This window comes from Pongo pygmaeus, chromosome 6, assembly GCF_028885625.2.
Source record: "Pongo pygmaeus isolate AG05252 chromosome 6, NHGRI_mPonPyg2-v2.0_pri, whole genome shotgun sequence".
NCBI lineage: Eukaryota > Metazoa > Chordata > Mammalia > Primates > Hominidae > Pongo > Pongo pygmaeus.
The window spans coordinates 75,843,855-75,865,832 of NC_072379.2; the positions used below are offsets into that span (position 1 = coordinate 75,843,855).

Below are 21,978 nucleotides of genomic sequence, written 5' to 3' on the forward strand. Positions count from 1 at the left end.
GTTTACTTATAATTACTTCATATAGCTTTAAAAATAAAATACAAAAATTTAGTTAGGAGACTACATTAACACATACAAACAGCTGCTTTCTCATGACATGCTCTAAATCTTGGTGACAGAGATGTTAAATGGAAATAAAGATTATACCGAACCTCAGCCCAAATACCCAGATCTAGATAATTATTCTAATGTTTCAAAGTAAATGAGGTTGAAATTGAGTCATTAGAGATGGGATTCATGCTTGCATAGGTGAGTTAAGCATTTGGACCAAGACTCTGACTTAAGAAAAACACCACTACTTACTATGGCAGAAACTACTAACTGTCTTACAATATCCATTCTTCCCATTAGTACTAGAACCCTATGAGTTTTTACTGGGCATATGGCTACCCTGCTAGAAACTATCTGATCCAGCCTCCCCACAGCTAGATGTGGCCATGTGATTAAGTTCTGGCCAATAAGTTGTATGAAATTCCCAGACCATGCCCTTGAAAGGAAGCTGCCTACTCTTAACCTCCTCTTTGCTACTTCCAATGAAGAAGAATCCAGTCAAGATGGTGATAAACCATCTTTGACTGTATAGGAGAGTGCAACAGACTAAAGGAAGGTGAAGCAAGAAGAAAGAAGGGAACTAATCCCTGGAACCAAACTCCCCTCAGTATCCAATCAGCCTGGAATTGTATATTAGAGTGAATTCAACTTCTTCTTTGTTTAAGCAACTCGTTACTTGGTTTTGTTAAACCAGTCAAAATAGTGTCCTAATTAATGCATTGGTTGACATGGAAAATCCCTTCAACCTGCTTAGAGAAATGGAGCTTTCAAGATCCTACTCCCAGTGGAAGACAGAAAGGGAAAAACATGTTTCTGAATCTCTACCATGAAATAAGCACATGTGCTTTTGTATATACTATCTCTTTAACCTTCACCACTACCACATGAGGTGGGTTCTACCATTTTAATATCAATTTTATGGATAGAAAACTGAAAGCCAGAGAGGTTAAGTTGCTGAACCAAGACCTATGTCCAGTATGTAAGATCCATCTTCCTTAACCATTACCTGACTGTCATCAGATTCATTTAAGCAGGTTTCTAAATAGAGGTTACTAGAGCCCAACTCTGCAAATTCTGACTCAGCAGAGCTGAGGCAAGGGCCTTAAATGCAAATGCCTTGAGAAGCAGTAACAGTCAACATAAATGGAGGAAGGAGACCTAAAAGACGCCAGAAAAATATAAGACAAAAATGAATGATGAGAGCAGTTAGTAAATGCTGGGGCCTGTGAGAATTTACAGCCTGTGGCAAACTGGAATGCCCCATCTAAAGTCATTTAAATTCAAGGTTTTCTTTTTTAACTCCACTCCTAACAAACAAAATCCATCTATGGATTAAGTTTAGCTTGTGGTCCTCTAGACGGCAAGATTTGGTCTAGAATCTTAAAAATTTTTTTTTTTAAACAAAGCTCCCTGGGTAAAACTGACATAGCAGATCAAAGTCATATAAACTGAAAGAAGACACAACTTCAGTCTTGTACATTGAGAACCTTACCTGGCACTTGTAAAAACAGTGTATTTGAAGAACACACATACGCTTTATTGGTATCTTAATAGTAAAATTGATGTGTTTACTGAAACCAGAAACATTTAAATACAATAATAACCTAATGGCATATCAAACTTATCTTCTTAATTATGCACTATCAATATTATTGTCCACCCCACCTCAGCTATATATGCTCTAACAGAATGAAATCTTGAACTTCTGGGCTCAGCAATCCTCCCACCTCAGCCTCCTGAGCAGTTACGACTATAGGCACACACCACCACACCTGGCTAATTTTTACATTTTGTGTAGCGATTGGGTCTTGCTATGTTGCCCAGGCTCATCTCAAAATCCTCTTGAGGCCAGCCTCAAGAGATCCTCCTTGGCTTGGCCTCCCAAAGTACTGGGATTACAGGTGTGTGCCACCACACCCGGTTTTATATTGTTTCAAATATAATTTTCTACATAACAGAGTACAGCAATGTTCAATAGCACCAAATTATACTTTAATTACAGAAGAAACTACCATATGGCTTACTTGCACTATAAGTAACTTTAGACTATATAATGTAAAACACAGTAACATAAGTTGTAGTCAGCATAACTGAGCCTGCACAATAGCTCAGTATTTTTTTACTTATTTATTTAAAATTTTTAGAGGTAGGGTCTCACTCTGTTCTCCAGGCTGAGTGCAGTGGTGAGAACATAGTTCAACGCAACCTCAAACTCCCGGGTATATGTGATCCTCCCACCTCGCCCTCTCTTGTAGCTCAGACTACAGGCACCATCACACCCAGCTATTTTTTTTTTTTTTTTTTTTGTAGAGATGGGGTCCTGCTATGTTGCCCAAACTGGCCTCAAACTCCTGGCCTCAAGCAATCCTCTGGCCTTGGCCTCCCAAAGTGTTGAGATTACAGGCATGAGCCACTGCACCCAGCCCTATAGTTCAGTTTTAAAAATAAGATGTTGTGTCATAACATGGTTTTAAATATCCTTCTAATAAAGCATGTTGTGTCACAACATGCTTTGACTATTCTTAATAAATCTGGAATATTCACAAAGTAGATGAAAAAGAATAGAAATGTCATATGGATTCTCACCAATGAGATAAAGGACTATGTCAGAAGGCTATACAAAGTCATAAAAAATACAGAAAGGTATACAATGTCATTAGATGAAACTGATATGTTTATTCTATTTTTCAACCTTTTTTTTTAACAGCCTATATAAAACCACCATGAAAAAGTAGTAAATCCAACTTGATATAGTCTTTTGAAAAGTTCCCTAGAATGTCTAAAGAGTATAAAATGGAAATAGACGGCAAGACATGCTTACAAACATAGATCTATTTTAGTTTAAAATGTGTTTCTTAATTTTAAATGCTATTACATTACATAAATCCTTATGTACATAAGTACAACCATCTAGAAATAGACAAGATCTTCATTTTAACAGAATGATTACTGTCAAATGCAAACTTCATTAATATTGATTCATGCAATATCCTGGGTTTTGAAACATCGTTCAGAAAACATTTAGGATTTTCTAATTCTCTGTTTGTAACAAGAAACCAGTAACATATATATGTAAATATGCTTTAAATCATTTCCCCCCAAAACAATAGCACACTGAGTAAGGTAGTGAATAGGGAGAAAAGTTGCATTTTATTATTCCAGTATCCAGGGCTCCCACCTAATTAATCAAGGGACACAGCAAGGCAAGGAAGATGCCTCAGGGCTAATTCTCACATCCTAATGTATCTGTTTCCCTGTAAATTTCCTCAAATTAGCTTATAGGTAAGATACACAGACCACAGAATGTAAACTATGTAGCTTAATATTATGTTTAGTTTCATTTAATTTGCATGCCTTCAGAAGGAGATGCACTCTCCAAATCCCGTAACTCCATTACACCCCACTGTCCCAAACATCGCTGCTTCACACATTTTTGTTAATTAACTAGCTGCCATCTTGCCAAAAATGATGACATACGATGCTGTGCAAAGGAATCCAAACTACCACAGTAAAAAAGAAAGCTCTCCACTGGCTCCAAAAGAACCCTACTAACTGCAAAGCTCAAAGTTTTCCAGAAGTAGACAACTAACCTTATCCTATAGATTCCCTGATCCAAGTATTTACGTAGTATTTATCTGGTCCTCTAACTCTCACCTGTATTGCCCTCTTGTACTTTTGTCCACCATCCTGAGTTGTAGCTATGAGGAATCCAGACTACCTTTACCGTATAATTATAACTCTATGTCTACCTAGTAGCTGAGAAGATGCTCACTGTTCATCTAGTAGCCTTCACCAAAGTACAACTCCTTAAAATCAAGAGACTGGAACAGCTATATAAATGAAGAGACTGGAACAGCTATATGTATCAAAAACAGCTACATGTATCAAAAATACAATTCCTATAAGATGTTTATTCATAAAATATATCCTTCAAATTTTTTTCTACAAATTTTCTTCATCAGAGTATCTTTGCTTACTTTCTGGAAATGAAATAAATGTACTAAGATAAAATCTCAGCACAATAAACAAAATTTACCCAATAAAAGAAAAAACATAACAAGGAGAGGCTTAGATTATTACCATAAAGCCATCATGAATATGCAATAAAAATTACTGAATAAACATTCATTACTATGTAAGCTTAAGGAATGAACTGAACCTGCTCACAATTTGTTAACATTCTTAAAAATTACTGAGGACTCTAAAGGGTTTATGTGAGTTATATTTTAGAGTTACCATATTAAAAATTAAAACTGAAAATTTTTTGCAATATTCATTAATTTATTTTAAATAATGGGTCCATTACAGAAGTATACACTTTTACTAAATACAATTCACATACACACAAAAATTGAGTGAGGAGAGTGGCACTGTTTTACATTTTACATACTAATGTCTAGATAACTGACATAAAAAAAGGTAGCTGGATTCTCAAAATTGTTTCTACATTCATTGGGTTCTATTATACTGTTATGTAATCTCTGGAAGTCTCCACTAATACTCATGAAAGAACAGAGTTCAGAAAAGTAAATAACATTTTTATAGTGTAATGAAAATAGTCTTAAACTCAGAATACTTGAACGAATCTTAACCAGTCCCCAAAACACTGAAAACAACTGATTTTTTAATGTAAAGCCAATAAATCTGAAAGGAATATTATGGAATTAAAAGTAACAGTAAAGAGATAGTAACAGAGATAGTAAAGACACAGTAATTATTTTATTTAAAGAAAAATAGAGCAAGGTTACCCAAATGCAGTTTCAGATTCTCGTATAAAATATGCTATTATAAAAATTTTAATGTTTTCCAAATGTCTGACTAGCTTTAAAACTGACAAAACTCATAGACATTTACTCTTAAAGTTTTAGAACAGTGATCCTGGCAACATCTTTAAGAATAAATGTTAAAATTTCTTTTATTATTTACACTTATTATAGGACATAGAGTCAAAAGATATCTTGTGAACATGTTCACCAACTATGGGTTTAAATAAACCTACCTCTTCTGCTGCTGCCTCTGAAAGCAGACCTTCCTTTTGAGCACAGGTCACATGGAAATAGGCTCTGCACATCCCTGCATCACAGCTAATGCAAACCCCAGTTCTAGCAAAGCGAGGGTCTTCACAAAAGCTACACTCCTACAACAAAGTAACAGAAAAATTCTCAAAGCAAACTTATTTCCAGACTAAAGACTGCATTCTCATACAAAGTGTCCACTAAATATTTAAAATGCTAAATACAAATAATGAACCAATTACATACCAATACAAACAATAATCGTAGGCGAGCCAAGACTTTATATGAAAAAACGTAATTACCTATATGGTTCAAATAAATCAAAATTCAACTAATTTAATGATAATAAATAATAATACAACCATAATTAAAATTATTTGAGGACTTACTATGTGCCAGTCACTATTCTAAGCACTTTACATATACAGATAGTCCCCAGTTTACAATAGTTCCATTTCTAATTTTTTAACTTTACAATGTTGCAAAAACAATACACGCTCAGCAGAAACCACACTTTCAGTACCCATACAACCATTCTGTTTTCCATTTTCAGTACAGTTTTCAATAAATTACATGAGATAGTTAACATTTTATTATAAAATAAAGTTTTGTGTCAGATGATTGTGTTCAAGTGTAGGCTAATGTAAGTGTTCCAAGCATATTAAAGGTAGGCAACACTAAGCTGTGCTCAGTAAGTTAGGTGTATTAAATTAATTTCAACTTAAAATATTTTAAATTTACAATGGATTTATCAGGATGTAAACCCATCATAAGTTAAGGACTATATGTATAAATATATGTAATCATTAAACACAACTACTATGAAGAAGAGGTAATATAACTATTCCCATTTTACACATGAGGAAATTAAAGACAAGTTAAGAAATCTGCTTGCCAAAAATAACAAAGAAAGTAAATGTAAGGCTTCAAACCAGGACAATCTTACTTTAAAGACCACCATCAAGCTATACTAATTCTTAAACAATATAAAATTGCTTGGAAAAGGCAGCAAGAGACCAGAGAAAATCCAACAAAAAATCTAGGCATTACAACCTAGAAATCATGCATGTTTTAAATATCTTTAAGACAACTAAAAGTAATTTTAGGTAAATAATCAGGTGAAATTGGTAGTAATACACAACACAGTCAATTATTTACATTCTTTCTGTATAAAAAAAGAAAATTTATAAAACCAAGGTATGAACTGTTGAAATTACCCCAAATCCTCTCAGATTTATTTTTTTTTTATTCCTTTAACTATCTCTTAAAAGAAAAGGGGGGACTAGCTAGTCTAAAAGTTTAAACAACTCTGGTAACAGAAATCATCATAAAAGAAAAAGATGTTAAATTATGAAAGACTGACAGTGGACAATTAAAGAATTGTTTAATATAAGTATTCAAAGTGAACTACATAAGAAGGAAACAAATACAAGGAAAATTTAAAAATTTCAATAGTCAAATTCTGACATTCTACTGCCTAGTTAATATAATTTCTCTAATAACAGTAGAACATAAATGGTATAATATACTGGCAAATAGCAATCTAAACATGAGATTGAGAGAGATAGATAAAGAGAAATTAAATTATTTAAAGGATGTCCACACTGTGAACAGAGACATATTGTTTAGAATAATTATCTGGGTAATTTCATGTAATATGTTGAAATTGAGCAAGGGATTTCAGAGTGAATATAAGGAAAATATTCCTGACAGCCTTTTTAGACTATAAAACAATCTATCAAAGAAAACAGAATCTTCCTCAATTGCCTGAATCATTTAAAATGCTAGTGAACTCGTCCTTTGTAGGGACATGGATGAAATTGGAAATCATCATTCTCAGTAAACTATCGCAAGAACAAAAAACCAAACACCGCATATTCTCACTCATAGGTGGGAATTGAACAATGAGAACACATGGACACAGGAAGGGGAACATCACACTCTGGGGACTGTTGTGGGGTGGGGGGAGGGGGGAGGGATAGCACTGGGAGATATACCTAATGCTAGATGACGAGTTGGTGGGTGCAGCGCACCAGCATGGCACATGTATACATATGTAACTTACCTGCACATTGCGCACATGTACCATAAAACCTTAAGTTTAATAATAATAAATAATAATAAAAGAAGAAAAAAAAAAAAAATAAGAAAAGAAAAAAATAAAAAAAAAATAAAAAAAAAAAAAAAATAAAAAAAAAAAAATAAATAAAATGCTAGTGAACTAAGCAACTGAGAACACAGGGGAACATAATTCAGATTGGAAAATGAGTAGACAATGTGGTCTAGAAGGCTGTCCCAGTCATGACTTAAAACATTGTATCCGATTTTGCAGAGAAGCTAGAGAGTACCTAATTTTCAACTCAGTTTCCCAGTGATGTTTTCTTAAAGCAAAATAAGCAAGAGGAAATTAGCCTGGACCTGTTTCTGTACATGGAACCTTACACAAGGTGAAATTTAATTTAGAAAAATTCCTTGTAATACATTAAATTAAAAAAAATAAAATAAAATAAAATAAAAAACAAGCTTCAACTAACCACAACAGCCAACTAGATATCAGATAATGTAACTGGACACTTTCTATTAAATCATACCCATATAGAAAAACAACACAGCTGTAGCCAATTAAGTAATTTCCTTACTTTGGTTCCACATTCAGCCAATAGAAGCCCACTGCTCACACTATTGAAGTGGGCATCTCTGAGCCTTTTCTAGTTGTAAGTGCTGCCCAATAAATACATCTGTTAATGCTCAAATAACCTCTGTTAAATTTACAAGCATACATCAGAGATAACCCAAGTTCAGCTCCAGACCACTTCAATAAAGTATCACAATAAAACAAATCACGAGAATTTTTTAGTTTCTCCATGTATTTTCAAGTTAGGTTTACACTATCTGTAGTCTATTAAATGTATAATAACATTATGTATTTTTAAAATGTATGTACATTAATTTAAAAATACTTTATTGCTAAAAAATGCTAATGATCACTTGAGCCTTCAGCAAGTCATAATCTTTATGCTGGTGAAAGATGTTGCTTTGATGTGGATGGCCACTGACTGATGGGGGTGGTGGTGGTTGCTGAAAGTTGGAGTGGCTGTGGCAATTTCTCTTCTTTTTTTTTTTTTTTGATGGAGTCTCGCTCTGTCACCCAGGCTGGAGTGCAGTGGTGCAATCTCGGCTCACTGCAACCTCCACCTCCTGGGTTCAAGTGATTCTCCTGCCTCAGCTTCCTGAGTAGCTGGGGTTACAGGCATGTGCCACCACACCCAGCTAATTTTTGTATTTTTAGTAGATACAGGGTTTTGCCACATTGGCCAGGCTGGTCTCAAACTCCAACCTCAGGTGACCCACCCAACTCGGCCTCCCAAAGTGTTGGGATTACAGGCGTGAGCCACCACACCCAGCCTGGCAATTTCTTTCTTTTTCTTTTTCTTTTTTTTTTGAGACAGAGTCTCACTCTGCCGCCTAGGCTGGAGGGCAATGGCACGATCTCGGCTCACTGCAAGCTCTGCCTCCCGGGTTCACACCATTCTCCTGCCTCAGCCTCCCGAGTAGCTGGGACTAACAGGCACCTGCTACCACGCCCGGCTAATTTTTTGTATTTTTTTAGTTGAGACGGGGTTTCACCGTGTTAGCCGGGATGGTCTTGATCTCCTGACCTCGTGATCCGCCCACCTCGGCCTCCCAAAGTGCTGAGATTACAGGTGTGAGCCACCGTGCCCGGCTGGCAAGTTCTTAAAATAAAACAACAATGAAGTTTGCTGCATAGATTCATCCTTCCTTTTATGAAAGAATTCTCTGTGGCACGTGATGCTATTTGACAGCATTTTACCCATGGTAGAACTTCATTCAAAATTGGAGTCAATCCTCTCAAACCCTCTTGCTGCTTAACCAATCAAGTTTATTTAATATCCTAAGTCTTTTGTTGTAATTTTAACAATGTTCATAGCATCTTCACCAGGAGTAGATTCCAACTCAAGAAACCACTTTCTTCACTCATCCATGAGAAGTAACTCCTCATCTGTTCAAATTTTTATCATGAGATCGCAGCAGTTCAGTCACCTCTGGCTACACTTTTAATTCCAGTTATCTTGTTATTTCTGCCACATCTGCAGTGACTTCCTCCACTGAAGTCTTCAACCTCTTCAAAGTTATCCATGAAGGCTGTAATCAACTTCTTCCAAACTCCTGTTAATATGGATATTTTGACCTCCTCCCATGAATCATAAACATTCTTAATGACATCTAGAAAAGTGACTCCTTTCTAGAAGGTTTTCAATTTACTTCGCCTAGATCCATCAGAGGAATCACTATGTATGGCAGCTATAGCCTTATGAAATGTATTTCTTAAATAATAAGACTTTAAAGTCAAAATGACTCCTTGATCCATGGGCTTCAGAATGGCTGTTACGACAGTAGGCAGGAAAACACATTAATCTCCTTGTTCATCAGAGCTCTTGGGTGACCAGGTGCACTGTCGATAAACAGTAATCTTTTGAAAGGAATCTTTTTTTCTGGCAGTAAGTCTCAACAAGGGGCTTAAAATATCCAGTAAACCATGCTGTACACAGATGTGCTGTGTACAGGCTTTGTTGTTCCATTTACAGAGTACAGGCAGAGTAGATTTAACATAATTCTTAAGGGCTCTAGGATTTTCACAATAGTAAAGGAGCACTGGCTTCAACTTAAAGTCACCAGCTGCATTCACCTCTAAACAAGAGAGACAACCTGCCCTTAGAAGCCAGACAGTGACTTCTCCTCTCTAGCTATGGTAAGTCCTAGATGGCATCTTCTTCCAATAGAAGACTGTTTCACCTACATTGAAAATCTTTGTTGAATGTATGAATCTTCATCATTTGTCTTAGCTAAATCTTCTGAATAACTTGCTGCAGCTTCTCCATCAGTACCTGCTGCATCTTCTTCATCTTTTATATTATGGAGATGGCTTCTTTCCTTAAACCTCATGAACCAACCTCTGCTACCTTTCAACTTTTCTTCTGCAGCTTCCAACCTTTCTTCTGCAGCTTCCTCACCTCTCTCAGCCTTCACAATATTGAACAGTTAGGGTCATGCTCTGGATGAGGTTTTGGCTTAAGGGAATGCTGTGACTGCTATGATCTATCCCTACTATTAAAATTTTCTCCATTATCAGCAATAAGGCTGCTTCACTTTCTTATCATTCATGTGTTTGCTGGAGTAGCACTTTTAATTTCCTTCAAGAGCTTTTCCTTTGCACTGACATATTGGCTATTTGGCAGAAGAGGCCCAGCTTTTGGCCTACCTAGGCTTTCGACATGCCTTCCTCACTAAGCTTAATCATTTCTAGCTTTTAATTTAAAGTGACAGATGTATGACTCTTCCTTTCACTTGAACACTTAGAGGCCACTGTAGAATTATTAACTGGCCAAATTTCTTTTTCTTTTTCTTTGAGATGGAGTCTCACTCTGTCACCCAGGCTGGAGTGCCATGGCGCAATCTCAGCTCACTGCAACCTCCGCCTCCTGGGTTCAAGCGATTCTCCTGCCTCAGCGTCCTGAGTGGCTGAGATTACAGGCACGCGCCACCATGCCCAGCCAATTTTTTGTATTTTTAGTAGAGACGAGGTTTTGCCATGTTGGCCAGGCTGGTCTCGAACTCCTAACCTCAGGTGATCTGCCCACCTTGGCCTCCCAAAGTGCTGGGATAATAGGCGTGAGCCACCGCACCCAGCCCTAATTGGCCAAATTTCAATTTCACTGTGTCTCAGTGAACAGAGAGGCCCCAACCAATTCAGGGAGAAAGGGGAACACCAGGTTGGTGAAGCAGTCAGAACACACATAACATATATCAATTAAGTTCACCATCTATTAAGGGCATGTTAATGGCACGCCCCAAAACAATTACAATAACAGCATCAAAGATCACTTCTAATATTATTTTTCATAATTTTGACAAATTCCACTTCAAAAGTAAAGTCAGAAATTAGGCTTATATTTGATCCAACTAATTGTAAATAAGGTTTTGGTCTATGTATTAGGCATTGTGAACAGTGCCAGGGAAATGGTAGTAGTACCGATTATCATTTGACCTCATATGTTATTCTAAATTAAGAATGTATAGAATTTATACATTATTGGCTTTCTGGGAAAACTACTATCAATAATAAATGATTTAGTGCTAAATAGAATGATTCCTAGTAAGCATTTCTGCAGTCAACATAATACAAATAAAAAGTCAGGTAAACTAACAAGTAAAACCTTTCTCTTTCAAGCAATCAAAAATGCTTTGTGTCTCACCTTGGCACCATATTTGGAATAGTTCATTTCCGTTAGTGTTACTGGTCGTAATTTGTCAATATCTCCAAAGGCTACTCCAGGAACATACAGGGCACAAACAATATGAACCCATCTAAGAAGAGAAGATATGATTTTGCTATCAAATCTTGTAATAAAATTCCCACACACAAAACAAACATATAAAACACTTGCCATCTCAAAATACTACCAAGAGAATTCTGTAATCAAATGTTAAAATCTCCCAATCTCAGGCACATCATTAAAAAATATGAAACACCTACAGAATAACACTTAGTTACAAAAAAGGGGACTGAAATTACTTTTCCAGCAGCTTAGCCAAAACTGAGAGCTAACAACTATAATTGCCTTTCACTTAAAATTCACTCACTGCACTTTGCACTTATCTATTCTTAAATATTTGCATAAAACTACTATTCAAATGAAACAAAACATCATTTTCATATGCAAGGAAAGGTAGTCACATTCATTATTTCAAGCCCTTTGAGAATTAAGGATACTAATTTAATAACTGTGAATTTACTCTGCAGTAATTAGGTAAAATTTCTCTTTCTTGTTACTCTTTTCCAAAAGCTGCTGGGGTAATAATCTTTAAGGACATATTTTACAATTTTTGTATACAGTTTAACTTCCTTTCCAGGTTAAAACCGCTGGGAAAAGGTACAGAATAAGCAATTCAAATTTTTATTCATCTTATCTGTTTACCATACAACCTATATACTAAAATTTATATGCCCCAAATATAAATATTTATTAAAGTTTGAATGATGCTGTAAGACCAAAACAAAGAATGCTCAGAGTTTCAATACACTGAAAAAAATTGCAGTTGTTTCTAATTTCATTTTTTAAAAACTGCTCTGAACCGTTTTTAATATATTAGGCACTCTTTCTGCTTGCTTACAACAAAACAAAATGTGGGATCACTGACTTTGACATTTAAACAGTAGATCTTAGCACTTTTGTAAGAAAGAGGGTCACAGCAGCAAATCTCTATTAACCCTGTGAATATATTAACAACAAATTCTGCTTTATCACAACTTAAGAGGCTATGCATGCTACATGGTTCTGGTTTTTGTGGTGCATTATGAATTTTAAAGGACTAAGACCAAAAATTATTCTCTAGAGGCACTGGGAAAAATAGTTCTAAATTTTTTTAAAAATTATCTTTTTTATTGGGGAAAAAAATCCAAGGTTTTGAGATTTTCTTGATGGAACGTTTTAATCCAACCTCCCAAATACATCCTATGGAGTTCAACATAACGATACACATCTTCAACAAGCAGCTGCTTTCTCAATTTAATTTGTTCAGTTTTTTCATGCTCCACTGATGTATTAAATGTCGCTATACTCTGTAGGAGTTTATCTTTGATAAACCTAACAGCTGGCTGCTTGCTTCATACTGACCTTAAAATGTAGTACACAAGTACTACAGATTTAAACTGCCATTTCAATGTGACTGGCATACAAGTATATCATTTCTCCCAACCACTCATGTGAGGATACCAACTTGAGTCCTCATTAAAATACCTATCAAAGTCAATGAAAATCATGGCCGAGACAATTATGGTCCCTTTTAATACCAGCTGTAAATAGTTTCCGGTTCATTTGTTTAGATGCACATTATTTATAACTTTGTAATTAAGACAAATCTACAAATTAAAAAAAAAATCTTCCTTGTTACTTTACCATTAATTTTGCTTGGAGCTATTATGACAGATGTTGACTGGGGAAAGGAACAGGAAATAAGCATCACATAAAACCACCAAAAAACAGAGTCAGAATTGTCATCCTAGCACAAACTATTAACAGATTATTGTAAATTCATATATTTTAATAAAGCAGACTAAGTAGAATGATACTTCTCAAAAGACTCATTTAAGAATGAAAACTATATTAATCAATAAAATTGGAGTTTGAAGTGCTCTGTATCAGTAATGCCTTTACAGCATGTAAAACAAATTCACGTCAAGTATGTTACTTTCATTCCTTCATTCAGTAATCAATTATAAGTGTCTACTAGGCACAGAGCACCATAAAGGTGGTTTGGAAGTTATCAAGATGTATTTGAAGTGCTTACAGAAGAGTGTGGCTCACTGTCTTCACTCAAGAAATGTTAACTACAAGGAAAAAAAAGCCTAAAAGCTTCTGTTGAGTAGGAGGTTGTTCATTTACATATGAAGAACTGGTTTCAGAAAGATTAACTGATTTTCAAATATAACAAGTCTAGCAAGGGACAGAACTAAGACTTACTAAGTCTAGAATTTTAAAGAAAAAAAAAAGAAAGAAGTGGTCGGGCACAGTGGCTCATGCCTGTAATCCCAGCACTTTGGGAGGCAGAGGTAGGAGGATCACTTAAGCTCAGGAGTTTGAGACCAGCCTGCGCAACACAATGAAACCCCATCGCTACAAAAAATACCAAAATTTAGCCAGGTGTCATGGCATGCCCCTGTAGTCCCACCTACTTGGGAGGCTGAGGTAGGAGGACTGCTTGAGCCTAGGAGGCGGGGGTTTACAATGAGCCAAGATCATGCCACTGCACTCCAGGTCAGGGTGACAAAGCCAGACGTTCTCTCAAGAAAAAAAGAAAAAATTGGCCAGGTACAGTAATCCTAACAGTTTGGAAGGCTGAGGTGGGAGGACTGCTTGAGCCCAGGAGTTCAAGACCAGCCTGGGCAAAAGGTTGAAACCTCGTCTCTACAGAAAAATACAAACATTAGCCTGGTGTGGTGGCGCACACCTATAACCTGCACTACTCAGGAGGCTTCAGTGGGAGGATCACCTGAGCCCAGGAGGCAGAGGTTGCAGTGAGCCAATATCGTGCCACTGCACTTTAGCCTGGGCAACAGAGCCAGACCCTGTCTGATGAGGAAAAAAAAAGAAAGAACTGAGACATAAAGATTTCAATGTTGCCTTTTATTGCAACATAAAGCTTATTTTTAAAAATTAAGGAATTTAGTTCAAAGCCATATTTCATTTCACAACAGCTGAGAGGACACCCAACAAAGGACATGAAGAAGAGTATGACAAATAGTAATGGAAACACAACATACCAAAATCTATGGGATACAGCAAAAGCCCTACTAAGAGGGAGGTTTATAGCTATAAGTACCTACATCAAAAGAGAAAAAACTTCAAATAAACAATCCAATGATGTATCTTAAGGAACTAGGAAAGCAAGAGCAAACCAAACCCAAAATTAGTAGAAGAATTAATAAAGATCAGAGCAGAAATAAATAAAATTGAAATAAAAAATATATACAAAAGATCAATGAAACAAAATGTTGGTATTTTGAAAAGGTAAACAACACTGAGAAACCTTTAGCCAGGCTGAGGAAAAAAGAGAGAAGATACAAGTAAATAAAATTGGAAATAAAAAAGGATACATTATAACTGATATTGCAGAAATTTAAAGGATCATCAGCAGCTGCTATGAGCAACTATATGCCAATAAATTAGAAAATCTAAAAGAAATGGATGAACTCCTAGACACATACAACCTACCAAGATTGAACCATGAAGAAATCCAAAGCCTGTACAGACGAATAAGAAGTAACGAGATTGAAGCCATAATAAAGTCTCCCAGTAAAGAAAAGCCTGGGACTGCTTGACCTGATGGCTTCACTGCTGAATTTTACCAAACACTTAAAGAAGAACTAATACCAATCTTACTCAAACTATTCCAAAAAATAGAGGAAGAGGGAATATTTCCAAACTCATTCTACGAGGCCAGTGTTAGACTCTGATACCAAAACCAGCCAAAGGCACATCAAAAAAAGAAAACTACAGGCCAGTATTTCTGATGAACATTGACACAAAGATTGTCAACAAAATACCAGCAAACCGAATTTAACAATACATTAGAAAGATCATTATTACCAAGTAGGATTTATCCCTGGGATTCAAGGATGGTTCAACATAAGCAAATCAATCAACATGATACATCACATCAACAGAATGAAGGATAAAAACCATGATCATTTCAACTGATGCTGAAAAAGCATTTAATAAAATTCAACATCCCTTCATCATAAAAACTCCCCAAAAACAGGGGATAGAAAGACATACCTCAACATAATAAAAGTGATATATGACAGACCCACAGCTAGTATCATACTGAATGGGAAAAACTGTAAGCTTTTCCTCTAAGATCTGGAACACGACAAGGATGCCCACTGTCACCACTGTTGTTCAGCATAGTACTGGAAGCCGTAGCTTCCAGCAATCAGACAACAGAAAGATAAAAAGGGCATCCAAATTGGAAAGAAAGAAGTCAAATTATTCTTGTTTGCAGATAATATAATGTTGTATTTGGAAAAACCTAAAGACTCCATAAGAAAACTATTAGAACCGATAAATTCAGTAAAGTTGCAAAAGACAAAAGCAACATACAAAAATCAGGAGCATGTCTATATGACAACAGTGAATAATCTGAAAAAGAAATTTTAAAAGTAATGGCATTTACAACAGCCGCACGTAAGATTAAATACCTAGGAATTAACTTAAAGTAAAAGATTTCTGTAATAACAACTGTAAAACACTGATGAAAGAAATTGAAGAAGACACCAAAAAATGGAAAAATATTCCATGTTCACAAACTGGAAGAATCGATATTGTTAAAATGCCCATACTACCCAAAGCAATCTACAGATTCAATGCAATCCCTATCAAAATACCAATGACATTCTTCACAGAAATAGAAAAAACAATCCTAAAATGTATACAGAACCACAAAAGACCCAGAAGAGCCAAAGCTATCCTAAGCAAAAAAGAATCATACTACCTGACTTCAAATTATACCACAAACCTACAGTAACCAAAACAGCATGGTACTGTCATAAAACAAATACACAGAACAAAGGAACAGAATACAGAATTCAGAAACAAATCCACACACCTAAGTGAACTTAGTGCCTAACAAAGGTGCCACGAACATATATATGGGAAAAGACAGTTTCTTCAATAAATGGTGCTGGAAAAACTGCATATCCATATGCAGAAGAAGGAAACTAGACCCCATCTCTTGCCATATACAAAAATCAAACCAAAATGGATTAAAGACTTAAATCTAAGACCTCAAACTATGAAAATACTACAAGAAAACATTGGGAAAATCTCCAGGACATTGCTCTGGGTAAAATTTCTTGAGCGAAACTCCACAAGCACAAGCAACCAAAGCAAAAACAGACAAAAGATATCATATCAGGTTTTTAAAAAAGCAGGATCACAACAAGCTGGGCAAAGGATACATCATCAAACTGAAGAGACAACCCACAGAATGGGAGAAAATATTTGCAAATTACCCAACTAACAAGGGATAAATAACCAGAATATATAAGGAGTTCAAATAACTCTACAGGAAAAAAATCTAATAATCTCATTAAAAATAGACAAAAGATTTGAATAGACGTTTCTCAAAAGAAGACATATAAAAAGAAGTTCATATGCTAAAACAGGCATATGAAAAGGGACTCAAAATCCTTGATCGTCAGAGAAATGCAAATCAAAACTATCATGAAATGTCATCTCACCCCAGTTAAAATAGCTTATATCCAAAAGACAGGCAATAACAAATGTTGGCAAGGATGTGGAGAAAAGGGAACCCTTGTACACTGTTGCATGAAATGTAAATTAGTACAACCATGATGAAGAAAACTTTGGAGGTTCCTAAAAATTGAGCTGCCATATAATCCAGCAATTGCACTGTTGGGTATACATCCGAAAGAAAGGAAATCAGTATATTAAAGAGATATCTGCACTCCTGTATTTGTCGCAGCACTGTTTACAATAGCTAAGATTTGGAAGCAACCTAAGTTTCCATCAACAGATGAATCCGATAAAGAAATTGTGGTACACAATACACAATGGAGTACTAAGCCATAAAAGGGAATGAGAGCCAGTCATTTGCAACAACTTGGGTGGAACTAGAGATCATTATGTTAGGTGAAATAAGCCAGGCACAGCAAGACAAACATCACATGTTCTCACTTATTTGTGGGATCTAAAAATCAAACAACTGAACTCATGGACACAGACAGGAGAAGGATGGTTACTAGACGTTGGGAAGGATAGTGCAGGGAAAGGGTGAAATGGCGGGGGGAGGTGGGAGATGGTTAATGAGTTGAAAAAGTGGAAAGACTAAGACCTACTGTTTAATAGCACAACAGGGTGACTACAGTCAAGAAAAACTAAATTGTACACTTAAAAATAACTTAAAGAGGGTAACTGGATTGTTTGTAACTCAAAAGATAGGTGTTTGAGAAATGGATACCCCTTTCTCCTGATGTGCTTATTTCACATTGCATGCCTGTATCAAAACATCTCATGTACCCCATGAATATACATATCTACTATGTACCCATAAATAGTAAAAATATAAATAAAAAATAAAAAAGGAGAGAATGCCTAAAAATTTCCCACAGTCAGGTTTATAAGTCTTACCCTCCATAAGATATAAAATAAAAATTTAATGACAAGAATGTACTGGTTTTCTTACATTAAATCACATCATTTTCTATGTAGAACTTGTGGCTCCCATCAAGAATAGAAGGAAAAAAGTCTAATTAATCTCATGTGATAGTGAACTTCAAAACCTTTTTTATTCTTTATATACAATATTCTTTTTCCCTGTTTTCCATTTGAAGCTCATATACTAAAAGGCTTGTCGAATTTTCTTGGCTTTTTATATCTTTAATCAAACTAGTATTACGTCCTTGGAGATACTGTGAAGGCCTATAATTTCCAGTACAGCCTACAGGTGAATGTAGACATTAGCACAAGTAAAGTGTTCAAATAGTATATAAAAGAATTTTTGCCAGATTGCACCATCACAGGATGTGTCTACTTATGTAACATCCACAGTATCCAAAAAAAAATCCCTCAGTAAACCTAAATGGTAAAGAGGCCTCAGTTTTCTTCATTCAGAAACAACTTTGCCAGTTGTTTTGTCTATTATGATAGCATGAAGTAACCACTACTTGACAGTGTCCTAACAGAACTTTTAAATTATTAACAAGAAAAACAGGAAAATAAATTCTCTTCCCTAAAAGGAAGTTCTGTCTTTCCAAAACTGCCTTACTTATTCACCACAATTTATCACCAAAAATTTCAATTCTCAGGACTGGAAGAGTTACCAAAAAAAAAAAAAAAATCTATGCATGAGCTAATACTCCATGATTACCTAAAATAAGTAGAGCAATAATGGTAATAAGAATACACTAGTAGTAGCAGTAACGGCAGTCGTAAGAGTAAGGAGACATTTACTGACCACTTATTATGTTACAGAAACTGCTAATTGTTTCTCATGGATCATCTCATTTAGTCTTCTCAACACTGCTAAGGAAACTGAGGCATAAAAAGGTTACATCACTTGCCTAAAATTATAGCTATTAAAAAAAAAAAGAAAAGACCAGAATCCAAAAATAGTCCAACTTGAAGGTGCGCACTTAATGCTTATTAAACTCCCCAATACTAGGCCACTGTCAGGCCCAACTTAGAGTAATGCCTATGCCTATGATACAGACCACAGATTCATGTCAAAACATCAAATCATTTGTTATATACTTTATTTTTGGATAGACGATAAGGAAGGAGAGCTAAGATTCTTTAGTCATTTGTCCTGAACATCAACACATGGGGTTCTCCAAGATTCAATGGTAGATTCTACACTATCCCAGCAATCTTGTATGGCAACATTTCTCAAGGATCAGTCCACCAATTGAGGCAAAAATGATAAAAATAAGAGAAAATTTGTTTTACTTTACTAAAGTAAAATTTATTAAATTTAAAAGTCTATCATTTATTTTAGGACATAATGTACCCTAGTTTTTTTATGTTAAAATATGGGAAATGATGGTGATAATTTATATAGGTTGCTTTGTTGCTAATCTTGTTTTTAATATAAATAAAGCATGTTTAATAAAATACTAAAACATCCTTATGTGACAAAATAAAAATTTAAGTAACCCCCCTCTTATATTGGAGAGGAAGAGGCAGAGCGTGATCTCCACAAAATACAAAAGGTTGAAAATTACTCTTAATTTTAGTCACCAACCCTAGATGGTAGTCTCCTGTAAAAAAAAAAAAAAAAACATGAAAGATGGCAACACCATTATGATGACAAGTGCTCAAATGTGTTAACAAACATGAGTGTGAATGTAGTAAAAAGAACACAGGTCTTTGTGCCACTTATTGATTTAATTGCCTCTCGTTCATGCTTCGATACCTACTCTGCAATAATGGACAGAATTTCTTCAGCATTTCTTCTCAGAGTGAGCATGACACTAAGCTCAATGGTAGAGGGAGCTATAAACTCAATGGCAGGAGGTCTCATAGAAGGGAGGGGCTTTTCAGCAGGTATGGGTGGAGTACTTCCTCCTGTGCTCTGCCCCAGCCATATACACAGTCCTTCAGTGACCTCACAGCCCTGGCCCAACATGAAGATCATTTTTCCATGGCCCTCTCAACACAGATAGCATACTCTCCAGGTTTCAAACCAGTGCCCCAGTTCTCCCAGCAGACTGTACCCAGCCACCTACTTGCCACGAACTGAAGACAAAATTTGGTCTAGGCTATAACCAGCATACTTCTCTCCATCCAGTAGGGTTTAACTACAATTTCTCCAACAAAGCCTGAACCCCAACCTAGGGTAGGAGGTCATCATTCCAATTTTGTCATTCCTTGGATAATCTCCCTCAGCCCCAGAGCATCCTTTAGAGTTTTTTTATACCTTATAGTGACTCTTTTATCACAGCTTAATAATTCTTTATACTAAACTTCTCCTTTTTAAATCACTGTATTAAGTTCTATCTCCTGATATAAAGTTATACAGATCTAGGGTCAAAATTGACCATTCACCAGTTTGTGGTCTTGAACTGATAAGTTATTTAAATAATCTGAGCCCTGGGTACTATACACCTATAAAATGAGAAACTTTACCACCTGCCTCATCATAGGGTCAATTATTAAGATTAAATAAGATTATGGATATAAAGGCAAATGCAGGTACTCAATAAATGGTCTTTCCTCTCACCCTTCTCCATCTGTATCCCACTGGTCATTTATTCTATGCCAAGAAGATACAAAGAAGCAATCAAACGAAAGTGTGTAACCTGGATAATCACAAACAGAACAGGGAAGTCAAAGGCAGACACATTATAAAGCAAACATATGAACCAACATAATTAGGACATTAACCTTCCAGCATCTGTCTCCTTGAAAATTCCATCCTGATTAGGACACAGTTCACAGCTAGGAGAAACACCACATTTACAGGCATCACAAAACCAAGGTTCGGTGGAGTTTTCAGAAGCTGAACTCATAATAGAGTCACTCTCTCCATCGACTCCATAACAACCTAAAAAAAACAAAAACACTATGATTAAATAGGGTTTATTTTGTTAAAGTCACATAAAATCACGAAAAAGAATAGCAAAGGGAAGAGATGAGGAAAAAGATATGAAACACCAGTGATCTATAAGAAATGTATTAAAATACAGAAATAAACTCATTTTATATACTTTTTCACCTAATGTAGTATACACAATGAAATAAATGACATTTTAAAAATAGTTTTAGTCCTACTGTAAAGGCATTAAAGGTGGGAAAACATAAACTTTTAATTTAAAAAATATAAAAATTAGGCCGGGTGCAGTGGCTCATGCCTGTATTCCCAGCACTTTGGGAGGCCGAGGTGGGCAGATCACCTGAGGTCAGGAGTTCGAGACCAGCCTGGCCAACACAGTGAAACCTCATCTCTACTAAAAACACAAAAATTATCCAGGCGTGGTGGCAGGTGCCCAGAATCCCAGCTACTCGAGAAGCTGAGGCAGGAGAATCGCTTGAACCCAGGAGGCAAAGGTTACAGTGAGCCAAGATTGCACCACTGCACTCCAGCCTGGGTGCCAAGAGCAAAATTCCATCTCATAAAAAATAAAAATATAAAATATAAAAAATACAAGTTGTCATTAAAGAATTTAGATTAATTATTGGTTGGTAAATACTTATTGAGGTCCCTTTGTACCAGGTACTAAAATATATATATAAAAGACCAAACTCATGCAAAACAAACATACAAACAAAAAAGTCTTTGATCTAATTTTGGAGGTGGCAGATTATAATATAAACAGGTATAATACAATTGTAAAAGCAAAGTTATGCACCTAAAGCTATAGAACAGTTTGAAAAGTTCAGAGTAATAATGTTAGACAGACTGAGTTCCATGCACAACTGAGCCAATCTCTACCTCTATGATGTATTTAATCTGTTTAAAAATTTTAAATTATTCTGTCTTCTGTGAGAATTTGTCTATAACTGAAATGGATGAAAACAATATGTCATTCTCTTTTTTCCTCTTATCACTCACGAAACTCAATATTCTGAGAGGAGTTCATCATATTATTTAGGCAGCTAATGTAATAAAAATGCTTAAAGATTCTCATGAACACATCCAACAAACAAGGCAACTTGGCAATGTCCTTTACATTTTAGAGTACGACATGTCATACTTCAATTCAACTGCCCTCCAATTATCAAAAGCAAAGTTTCCTTATATACATCTCTGGAATTACAAGTTACAGTTGACAATGCAACAACACAGGTTTGAACTGGTCAGGTGCACTTAT

At 35.7% G+C, this 21,978-nt stretch overlaps 1 protein-coding gene across 12 annotated transcripts in view; it reads right to left on the bottom strand.

Annotated features, from left to right (window-relative positions):
* PHF14 (PHD finger protein 14) overlaps positions 1-21,978 on the bottom strand; it is a 198,449-nt gene that overhangs the window by 137,878 nt on the left and 38,593 nt on the right. For all 12 annotated transcript variants that reach the window (XR_010126939.1, XR_010126938.1, XM_054494329.2 and 9 more), the window contains exons 5-7: positions 20,552-20,711; positions 11,342-11,453; positions 5,051-5,188 (exon numbers count right to left, since the gene is read on the bottom strand). Coding sequence is in view for 10 of the 12 variants with exons in the window: in XM_054494329.2 (XP_054350304.1) it covers positions 5,051-5,188; positions 11,342-11,453; positions 20,552-20,711 (410 nt within the window). In the remaining 2 variants the exon portion in view is untranslated. The remainder of the gene's footprint in view (positions 1-5,050; positions 5,189-11,341; positions 11,454-20,551; positions 20,712-21,978) is intronic.